The 11,974-nt window shown below is 37.1% G+C and overlaps 1 protein-coding gene across 1 annotated transcript; it reads left to right on the top strand.

Annotated features, from left to right (window-relative positions):
* Window positions 1-8,411: 8,411 nt before the first annotated feature.
* On the top strand, window positions 8,412-11,253 carry LOC130916166 (UDP-glucuronosyltransferase 2C1-like). The gene is made up of 2 exons (XM_057836660.1): window positions 8,412-8,609; window positions 8,740-11,253. The coding sequence occupies exon 2, from the start codon at window positions 8,759-8,761 to the stop codon at window positions 10,352-10,354; it is 1,596 nt and encodes a 531-aa protein (XP_057692643.1). The 5' UTR covers window positions 8,412-8,609; window positions 8,740-8,758; the 3' UTR covers window positions 10,355-11,253.
* Window positions 11,254-11,974: the final 721 nt, after the last annotated feature.

The following is an 11,974-nucleotide window of genomic DNA, read 5'->3' as shown; positions in this document are numbered from 1 at the left end:
AGAAATTCAGTACTTAGAGTAGTCTTACCATACAATACTGTTTACATTTACTCATAGGCGGAGATTTACTTTTGGGGCTGGGGGGGGGGGGGGGGGCAACGCAGTTTCAGCAATAAAATTAACTTTTGACAATGAGCGTTTTTGTTCCCCATCATTTTAGAGGGAAATTCGAAATGAGGCTGCGAAATGAATAATTTTAGCCAAGATCGTCATCAATTGAATATGGTACGCCCGTCGGAGTCGTGCCAATGTAGTTACCCCAGTCAAGAATTGTATGCCCTGGGCGGAGCCATATGGAGGTAGATTTGTGTCTTCATTATTCAATCAAAAAAAGTTGCTTCAACAACCAAAAAAAAGTTGCTGCAATCAAAATATATATTTTCAGTTAAAAAAAAAAAAGTCGCTTCAATCAAAAATATGCCAAAATTAATTTGAAACTCAAAAAAAATGCATGTGACAGCTATTTTTCTCTGATTTTTTTTTTTTTTTTTTTTTTTTTTTTTGATTGGTGTCAGGTTTTTTTTTTTTTTTTTTTTGATTGAAGCAACTTTTTTGATTGAAGTAATGTTGATTTGTGTTTGGGCCACATTTTGACTAGGATGTTTTTGTCTTTATTATTCAATCAAAAAATAAGTTGCTTCAAAAAAATATATATTTTCAAAAAGTAAAAATCATTTCAATCATAGAATGCGAAAAAATGTTTGACATTGAAAAATTTGCATTTGAACACTTAATTTTTCATTGAAAAAGTTTTCTTTGATTAAAGCAATTCTTTTTGTGTTCGGGCCATATTATGAGTAGGACATTTGTGTCCAAATCATTCAATCCCAAAAAAGTTGCTTCAATCAAAAAAAAAATTTTCAATCAATGAAAAAAATCATTTTAAAAATAAAATTGCCTTCCCCTATTTTTTTTTTTTTTTTTTTTTTACAGTATACAGTATTACAGTATATGCAAAGCAAATGACCGTCTAAGGTGCTAGTCACATGATCTTTTTGAAAAATAATTTTGACCCATTATAAAAAATATATTTTTTTATTCATTTCCTTCATTTTTGTTGCAGTTTTATTGTTTTACAACTTTTTTATATATAGGAAAGTCAATTTCATGCAATGACACTTTTCGGCCACCAGGGGGGCCTGCCCCCCCCCTAAACTCCGCTTATGCATTTACTTAAGTAGTTTTGTGAAGAGACACTAGAGTCGTTACATTTTCCCTCTTTATTCAACAAATTTACTTTATTTCTGCCAGAGATGCCTATAGTAGTGGTCTCAGTTTCACCAATGAGACGTCCCAACAATAACCACATGACTTCATGATACCAATTAGTTGTAAGTGTGGTTTTTCCCCACTAGAGGGCACTCATGCTCTTTGGACGGGTGGTAATATGAAGAGAGTTGCGACACTCTTTGAACTCACCGCGGATGGTCACGTGGTTCATGTAAGGCGTGAGTAGTTCCAAGCATAAGCTTTTTTTTGTTTTTTAACAACAACAACAACATGACAGAATAAACAACAATACAAACACAGAAATAGATAGAAAATAATCAATAATACAAACCAAAAAACAAAAGAATACAAACACAAATACAGTGGTACCTCTACATACGAAGTTAATCCGTTCCAGGACCTTGTTTGTAAGTCGAAATGGTCGTATGTCGAGCAGGATTTTCCCATAGGAATACATTATAATTCCATTAATTCGTTCCACAGCCCAAAAACCTTCACGAAATCCTTAAAAAATACTGCTGGTACTATTACAAATGGCAATTACACATAGCAAAACAAATAAATTATAAATCAAAATCGGAATAATAATAATAATAATTCCTGTATTAATGTAACGAATCGGGTTCTAATGTGGCGGACGTTTTTTGCTGACCCTGAACGCACCGCGGGGCTCACGTGCCAGAGACAGACCGGTGAGCTTGAGTTTCACTTTCACTTTGAATGTTTTCTTGAGAACACCTCAGTTGCGGCAGACAGAAGGTGTTTTTGTTTTGAATAAGTTGTGAAATAAATGATAAAAACGTGGCGAAGTTGGCGATTTCTCTGGAGATGTTACCACAAAAGGAATTGTCAGCTTAATTTATAAGGACTGGCGAACGATGGTCGGAGGAGGACCGTGGAGATGTATTTTTGAGCCATTTCACGGATGCCCACCCTACGCTCATATTTTTCTGTCATTTGCATCTTCATTTAGAAGGTAAGCGTCAACTTTTTCCTTGTTTCACTACCTGTACCAACCTTTTCTGAAACCAGTGTTGATTTGTCACACAAGAAAATCCGCCGTGCATTCGTCTGCGGTGCTGCCATTGTCGTCGTATTTCGAGCATGTCGTCGGATGTAGAAACAAATGGCGAGTCAAATTTTACGTCGGATGTCGAAAAGTTCGTGTGTCGAAGCGATCGTATGTAGAGGTACCACTGTATACCAGGGGGTATAAACATACCAAACATTGCACATCAGAGAAGAAAAAAAAGAATGAATAATACAATAAGCAACTATTCACAAAAAAGTCGCAGCTTTTCACAAATATCAAGTATTTTTTTCCGCTTTCCTATTCTTTGATTTTTTAAACAGATTTATGTAGCATACCGTTTCATTGTGGAAGTGAGAAAAAGATGGTAACAGCTTGCTGAACTTACATTTGTGGATGAAGAATTTCGTCAACAAAAGAAGTAGATTAATAATAAAAATATCTTCATTCCTGATTTTTATAAAAACAAAAAATGACATTTTCCCATTTTAGCTTGAAGTCCACATGTAGATTCCTGTCAACAAACTTACAAAACTCTTTCCAAAATTTGTTGGGAAAAAAAGGTGCTGAACTGTCTCTGGATGATCTCCACAGAACGAACAGTTCGTGTCAATGTCCCTCGTGAATTTTATCATGTGCATCATTTGCAGGATAATATCTGAATAATTTTGAAAGAGACTTCTTTGACCTTATTAGTCAACAGGAAAATGTTCGGGATAGTCCATACCCTGGACCAAATTATATCTCTAACAAATCGATTCCAAAACGATTGAACAACAGGCGTGAATCTAACAGGTGTTGTGCCGAAAAATAGCTGCCCTGCATGAAAGGTCCCCCCTGACGGGAGCGCCCAACCGGAAACGACTTTCTTGTACCGTGAATATGTATTATTTTACTCTACTTGAACTAATAAATGTCATACCTGTGTGATTGTCATTGGGATATGTTCGTGAAAACCTGTAGAGTAATCCATTTCTGTTCAAAGATGGTTATGTAGCCCAGTCCACGATTTGTTACTAAAATACAGTACTAATGTTTTGTGTAATTTAATTATTTAAAACTGATCTTACAGTCGTAAATCCATTACTGTAACGCGTCCATGAAAACATTTGATGTTTTCACATCAATAAAGCGTTATAAATAAGCGCTCCCGTCAGGGGGGACATTTCACGCGGAGCAGCTATTTTTCGGCACACACCGGCCCGTTTCGATCAAGTTTCATTTTACAATCGCCACAATGGTGATGTTCAGCTGACCAAATGTCGGTTTATATTCGGGCCAGTGCCGATTTTGCGTACCCGACTCCTCATCGTGACATAAACTGGAGTATGATTGGAAATTTTGTGGTCTCAGGACGAGCTCTGACGCACGGGACGGGACTGGACGGGAGGAAACATCGGTTTGGGCATTAAATATGGATCTGGCGACTGGATCGACCGAAGCTTTTCCAAATAACGGCTTTTATGCAACTCATCCAATGAGTTTACAGCGTCTGAAAGCACCGGGGCTTCCATAATTTGCAAGTGAATCCACCTTTAGAAACTACGATCAATGACAAGACGGACACACAATGACGGACAATATGGCGGCACAATACAGCGATCACGTGATTGTGTGACGTTGGTGATTGGGGTCTATAGTGATTTTCAATGGAACTGACAGTGGTCATTGCGACATTTATGGGAAAATGGATAAAATTACGTGTCTAAGTACTTGTTTGATTATCTCATTGCACTATAACATATATTTAAATGCTAGTTTTACATTTGGAGTGGTAAGGCGACAACTGTAAACTGTTACGCAAAAGGGAACTTTCCCGTCTTGTGGAGTGAGTTTCATGTTTATGTTAGCATTAGCACGGGAAATTGACTTTTACAATTAAATGCAAGATGATTTAGGTTTTTTCTTTGTTCACAACTAGTAGGCCTGTACTGTTTTTCCTGATTATGTCTAGATTTCCTTGATTCGCCCACCTTTGGTTATATATTAAGTATGAAATAATGTTTAACATATTTTGTTCCCAAGTTCTAAGTGGTAGTTCCTAGTTTGTGTCATCACATTGACATATAAGAACACTTTTGTTTCCCAAAAAGTTTGGGTTTGTGGTCAAGACTTATAAATTCTATTTTACTCTTTTCTTTACTGTAGTACTTTGTAATGCTTATATATATGTGTGTGTGTGTGTGTGGGTTCACTTTCTATGTTATTCTATAGACTTAGTTTGACCTGAAACACAAATAAATGACATTTAACACTAACAGATATTTCCTGCATCCCTTGGATGTAAAATCATAAATTTTGAATATAGCATCTAATTTTAGCAAAACCAAACCTGTTACTCTTTAGAAGGATTTTTCATTTAGTTTGGACCCAAGCAACATAAACAAAATGATTACAACCCAGGAACAAAATTTTAATATTTTTCTGTAACATGGTGTAATGTATAACAATAACAACTTATTAACTCTGATTTAAAAAAAAAAAAAAAATCATATTTTTTTTCTTGAACAATTGGTGAAATTGCTGTCATGGTTCACTGTTTACACCTACCATTTTATAGATCAGTGGCCTGTGATGGTTGGTTGTGCAGCATGGTTTCCCCAAGGACCAAGAGCAGCAGAAAAAATGGATGGCAATGGTCAGCCGTCAAAACATGAAATTATCATACTCACAAATACAGATGAGTGTACATCACAAAGGACCTCTCAGGGAGATGACAATTTAAAAGAGTGACTTAATCAATTTATCCCTGGCGATACATTCCCAGTTAGCAGAGTCAGCTGAAAAAGTAGAAGAAAATCGCTCGTCAACCAAGATAAAATAAAATGTATAACTACGCCACACACATACAAATAAAACTCACGCACATACTGTACATATAAAACTCAACATATACTGTACATCATAAAGCGCCTCTGATAGAATACAGATTGTTGAAATTTCAGAAGGGATTCGTATGAATGCAGTCCGCCCTCGTCAAAGTGATGTTTGGAACTACCCGAGGCTCCACTACCCGGAAGTAAAATCGTATAATGGATCCCTATGGGAGTGTCACAACTTTTTTTACACAGCTCAGGTAATATGCTCATGCAATAGGTTATAGTACAGTATAATAATAACAGTTCATATAGATGAAGTTGTACTGAGATAAAAAAAACAGAAATACAGTGGTACCACTCCAAACAAAGTTAATTCGTTCCAGGACCTTGTTTGTAAGTCAAAATGGTCAAATATCGAGCAGGATTTTCCCATAAGAATACGTACATTATAATTCCATTAATTCGTTCCACAGCCTGAAAACCTACACTAGATCCTTAATAAATACTGCTGGTACTACAGCAAATAGCAATTACAGAGAGCAAAACAAATAAATTATGATTAAAAATCATAATGATAATATAATAATAACAATAATTGTGCCTGTAATAATGTAACGAATCGGATTCTAATGTGGCAGATGTGTTTTTGTGGTGTACCGCATCGCTGATGTGCTAGAGTGAGAGAGGAATTTTTTCTTTCACTTTGTTCTGCTGCGGCAGACAGTAGGCATGTTGTGTTGCATAAGTTCTGAAATGAATAAATTAAAAACCTGACGAAGCTGGCGATTTTTAGACATTCTACGGCCGTATTGTTGAGCCAGTCCACAGTAGCACACACTATGCTCATATTTTTCTATCATTTCCATATTCATTTCAATGGTAAGCCTGACCTTTTTTTCATTTTTCACCACCTGCTTCAACATTCTTGGAACCCATATTGATTTCTCTTACAAGAAAATCTGCCGTGCGTCCTCCTGCGGGACAACTATGAAATTGTGACGCTGTCATGAATCGTCGTATTTAGAGCATTTCGTCGTATGTAGAAACAAATGGGGAATCAAATTTTACGTCGGATGTTGAAAAGATGGTGTGTCGAAGCGATCATATGTGGAGGTACCACTGTACCATTAAATTAAATCTGACATTGTAAGCAGTTACTCACAATGTTACTCATTACTTGAGTATTTCAACAAATACTTTTTTACTTGTATTTGAGTACATTTTTGGATGACTACTTTTACTTGGGTAATAGTATTTAGAAGTAACACTGCTCTTACTACAGTATAATTTTTAGCTACTCTACCCACCTCTGCTTATGGACTATTTCAATTCAACATTTCGAGTATTGGTTTCTTAAAATTCAGATAATTACACTGTGTACCAGGTAATAATTTGTTTAAAATGTATGATTACTGAATGTGAGTAAAACATTCTGTTGAGTTAAGATTTTTAAGCTGATTAGCTCATTGCCTGCCATTGACAAATATAGACATCCAGTTCATTTAAACTAGAAGGCCAGGTTGTGGATGCTCATCATTCAGTGCCATTGATGGCGCCATTAATTTAAAAAATTTAAAATGGAATTTTGGCATGTTGGTTCCAAAATTGCTGTCATTTGTTTTTTCTTTCTCTCATGTCAAGTTTTTTTTTCTACACAAAGTTTACCTACATAATGTGTGGTTACTACGTGCACATAATTTTAATAACAGTAGTTGTATCTTTTGTAAAAACATAATTGTTAAACAGCCACGCCTGTTTCCTTTTATGTTAGATTCTATGTTGTTACGTCCCACGGACGGCTCGCTAAGGGCGTAACATATAACGAGCCACACAAATTTACAAGTGGACACAAATTTATTTACACAACAATCAAACTCGCAATGAATTTGTACAAAATGTGGATGAAGCGCGGCTTCAGGGTAAGCCCAGGCCAAAACAACAAAAAAAAGGAATCTACACTTAAACCCCACCCGCTAACTAAACCCTGATCATGAAAAAGAACAAAGAAAAGACAGCTACTAACCTAGCTTCCTATGCTATACAAAACAGGAGAGAACGGGTTGAACAGAAATGGCGACTTAACCCCTACTTGCTTCAGTGCTCTTATTTACAGTGGTGAACAAAAACGATCCAACAACAAATAAACACAAAAGACCTCACCGAAAAAGTGGGAGTGTATCAAACTAGCAATCAAATGCAAACGAGAGTGAATGGTGAGCAAACAGCTGGCGAGGAGGACCGCGGCAGAATGCTGTCAAATGCGACCTCCCAGAGCATTGACAGAGGCAGGTTTAAGAAGCTTGGCGCCTTTTTTCGTGGCCAATCAGGGGCGGCGACGTCGTCGATTCGTCCTGCGTCGTTCAGCTGTCATCACAGTGGAAGGGGAAGCAGCCAGCTGGTGGAGGAGACGATCAGCTGACTGGAAGAGTCTCAAAAAAGAACAATTAAACGGCCAGGGCCGTCACATATATCAATATTTGATTTCTTAAAAATAAAACAAGCTCAACTTATGTACAGTATTTGTCATAATTTGTAAGAGCACGGGGATACCATAGTTTAAATTAAGGGGATAGAGAAAACATGACGTTAAAAATGTTTTAACATTTTGATTAAAAAAACTGTCATACCCAACTCAAAAAAAAATGGTGTTCCTCAATGTTATTATGGCTTACAACGAAAACTCTAAATTCGTTACCTAAAAATTGAAACTTGCAGAGGCTTCCTGAGCCTTTAATTCATTGACTTCCATTGTTCCATCCACAGTTCAAATCGACTGGAGGTCTATCACCTGTAATGGCAATGAAACATGAAAATTCACTACCAGCCCTCACAGCAAAATTGATTGAAGACAAAATAGAAATACAGTAAACTATTTAACCCCCCCCCCCCCCCCCCCACACACACACACACCTACACACATCTTTAAGGGCTTCAAACACACTTTAGCAACAATACAAACACATTTAAATTTATACCATTGCGCAATGGAAGAAAATATTGTAGGTTTACACCAAAAGATGAGAAACAACTGTAAAAAGACTAGGACAAAAAATAATAATTAAAACTAGATTTTGTGTTTTCTTGGGTCATCTGTATTAATTTGTCTCTTTCAAAGGCATCCAATAGGGTAATTACATCACGTTAAGGACTAAATTATTTGGAACACCTCTCAGTAAAATCCAAAGCAATATAATGTACTGTAGTATCCAGTTGACGCTGTGTGTACCGTATTTAGCCGCTAGATGACGCAAAAGATTAATGCGTACAAGATAGATTGATTGCTTGTTGAGTAACTTGTTTAATCAAATATTACACTGCAGATAACTTGTCTTTAGGAGTGCCCGCCTTCTCATATAACAGAGGTCATATACTGTATTCCATCGATAGTCCATAGGTCAAGCACGGAACTAGCTTGTGCTGACTCCCTTCAAGCTTTATACTTCTGCAAACTATCATTTGGCTTTTAAAATACCGATAAGTGCTGTTTTGAAGTGTCATTTTGAGGACTGTCCTCTGAAACGTGACCTCAGGTAGGTGACAATATTTCTAAGAGTATTGCATAAAAATGGATACAGTATGTTTACTATTGAATTCTATGATTTTGAATTTGTGAACTGGCAACAAGACTAACTTTATTCTGTTTAATTGATTCTTTTCAAGATCACTTGTGGGCGTCACAATGATAAAGTCAGACGTGATCACCTTTACTCTGCTGTTCATGCAACTGTCATGTGGATTTGGGGGAAAAATACTGGTGTTCCCTTTAGATGGGAGCCACTGGATAAACATGAAAGGAATCATTGAAGTACTTCATGCCAAAGGCCACGAGATCACGGTGATTCGGCCGTCCGGTAGCTGGTACATTGCAGAAAAGTCTCCTCACTACATGTCTGTCAACCTTCCTGGTCAGGAAGGATTTAAGGAGCAGTTTGAACAATTTGTGTCTCTACAACTGGAAACAATGCTTCAACAGAGGTCTCTAACTCTTTTGCCTCGTATTTGGAGTAAGTTTCAGAACGAATTTGTAACTTTGAGACAGTTTTCCCTATTCCACGAGGCTCATTGTAAGACAGTAGTTCAGATGTTTGAGGATGAAACTCAGATGCAGTCCTTTCGTAATGCTAAATATGACGTCGTCTTGACTGACCTTGGTGTAGGTGGAGGAGCCATGCTTGCAAAGCTTCTCAAAGTTCCCCTCATTTACAATGTTAGATGGACGTTGCTAGGTGAATCTCACGACATCATTGCCCCCTCCCCTCTTGCCTACACTCCTTTCCTTGCTGCACAATTAACTGATAAGATGACCTTCTCTCAAAGAGTCTTTAATGTCCTATATTACACCTTTGGTTATTTGACAACGAAGTTCATATCAGAACCTCACTATAAGCCGATAGTGAAGCATTATTTTGGTTCTGATGTGGATTACACAACATTGTTTTTGGATGCTGATATATGGTTGATGAGAAACAATTTTGTCTTTGAATTCCCTCGACCCACGTTGCCAAATATCGTCTACATGGGTGGATTTCAGTGCAAGCCTCCAAAGCACCTCCCTGCTGACCTAGAGGAGTTCGTCCAGAATTCTGGAGATCACGGTGTTGTTATAATGACTTTAGGAACTCTAGTTGGGACACTTCCTGAAGATATGACTGAAGAAATAGCCGCAGCCTTTGCCCAACTACCTCAGAAGGTTATATGGAGGTATTTAGGACCAAAACCTGCCAACCTGGGAAACAACACATTACTGGTTAAGTGGCTACCACAGAACGACCTCTTGGCTCATCCTAAAACAAGAGTATTTGTCACTCATGGAGGCATTAACGGGGTCCAAGAAGCCATTTATCACGGAGTTCCAATCGTAGGACTTCCGTTGTTTTTTGATCAGCATGATAATCTCAACAGAATTCGAGCAAAGGGAGGAGCAGAAAATGTGGATATTGTCATGCTCGACAGGCACATTTTTGTTGATGCACTTCTCAATGTTCTTCACAACTCATCATACAGGGAAAACATGCAAAGGCTCTCGAGGCTGCAAAGGGATCAGCCAATGAAACCAATGGACCAGGCAGTCTTTTGGATCGAATATGTTATACGACATAAAGGAGCCGGTCATCTGAAGGCAGAGTCCAACAAAATGTCCTCAATAGTTTATCATTCGGTTGATGTCATTGTAACTTTGCTAACAATATTTTTGCTTCTAATTTTCACCTGCTTTTTCATTTTTAGGTTTTTGTGTAGGATATGTTTAAATATGAAAAAAACGAAAGACGAATAAAAGAATTTTTCATAAATTAAGGAAAAAATACAATAAAAATGTGGGGAAAAAATGAGACAGGATTGAAAATGCGTTTACTATTTGAAGACACTAATTTATTTGATTTTTCAACCTTTTGTGGAATTCCATCATTTTAATTTTTGACATGATTGACTATTCATTGCAAAATCAGATGTGTTCAGTTCTATAAAATATACAAATGCATCATTTTTATGTGGCAATTTTTCCCACTAACTCCTTTTTCCACCAATGTGTAAAATATATATTATTTTTAAAATGTGGTAGCACAGTGGTTGACTGATGTGTTCGCCTCACAATTCTGATGTTGAAGGTTCAATCCTCTGGCCTTTATTGGTGGAGTTTGCATGTTATACCTGTGTCTGCGTGGAGATTCCTTGGGAACTCAGTTTCCTTCCAAAAGCATGTGTGGTGGGCTGATTGGATACTCTAAATTCTCCATAGCTGTTACTGTGAGTGTGAAATGTGGTTTGTCTTTATCTGCGATTGGCAGGCAACAAGTTCAGGGTTTACCCTGCCTCCTGCTTATAGTATTTATCTGGGATATGCTCCAGCATCCTTGTGAACCTTGCGAGGTAAAGTCAAGGCCATAACTTTAACTTGAAAATTTAGGGGGTTGAGATAAAACGACTTAATTTTCCTTAGGAGCAACCACAGCGCATAGCCACCTTATAGACTCTACGGGGCGCTTCATATCTGTTGCGACTGAAATAGGATTAAACCTAAGATACTGGCTTAGTTAGCCTGAGTAGAGTAATTGAACTAGACATCTTCACCAATAGCACAGGTAGTGGTTGAACTATTGACACTTTGCACTTCTTGTACAAATAAATGTAACTCTCACAGCAGCTGAAGCAGTATACTGTTTATTTAACTCTTTATGGGGCCCTAGTTTAAATTCTATGAAATAAAAAAAATAAAAATTATTTTCAAGCGTTATGTTGGGCCATAAACAGAGTGTATTTCTGTTTTTATTCATTTTTATTCCCTGGATGTTTTAATTAACATTTTATTAATTTATAATTTTTGTTTGTTCATGAAAAATATATACAAAAATCCAATAAATGATTATGAATGATAAAAACATATGATTATGTTTGAGACCTGGCATCCAAAATTGAGAATATTTTCAGTTATAAAGGCTACATTGGTTTTCTAAATGTCCATGACTAGATCTTTATAGAGTTTTTTTTTTTTAATAATCGAAAATTGTCACTTGCCATATGAAGGGTTAACACATCACTGATCTATCTATGTTCTATAGTCCATAAAATGGCTTATACACAGGATGACCACACCGCTATTGGTGTCATTTCTTGCTAAAAAAAATCTCAATGAAAAAAATTGCAGTTTTATTGTTGGTTCTGGCTCCAACAAGATGGAGCCAGCTACCACACCTACAATATAACCTGAGACTGGTTAAAAGAGAACTTTGAAGGCGGTGGGATCAGTCTCAAGACTGATTTTGAGTGGGCATCTCACAGTCCAGACCTTAGCATCCCAGATTTCTTCCTTTGGGGCCACCAGACAGACCAAGTGTTTGCAGGGATATCAATAACTATCTCTGAACTACAGGAAGACATCAGGGAGAGGGTATAAGAG

Source organism: Corythoichthys intestinalis, chromosome 5 (assembly GCF_030265065.1).
Source record: "Corythoichthys intestinalis isolate RoL2023-P3 chromosome 5, ASM3026506v1, whole genome shotgun sequence".
Classification (NCBI taxonomy): Eukaryota; Metazoa; Chordata; class Actinopteri; order Syngnathiformes; family Syngnathidae; genus Corythoichthys; species Corythoichthys intestinalis.
The sequence above is the reverse complement of the archived record's forward strand: the minus strand, read 5'-3'. Positions and strand labels throughout refer to the sequence as shown.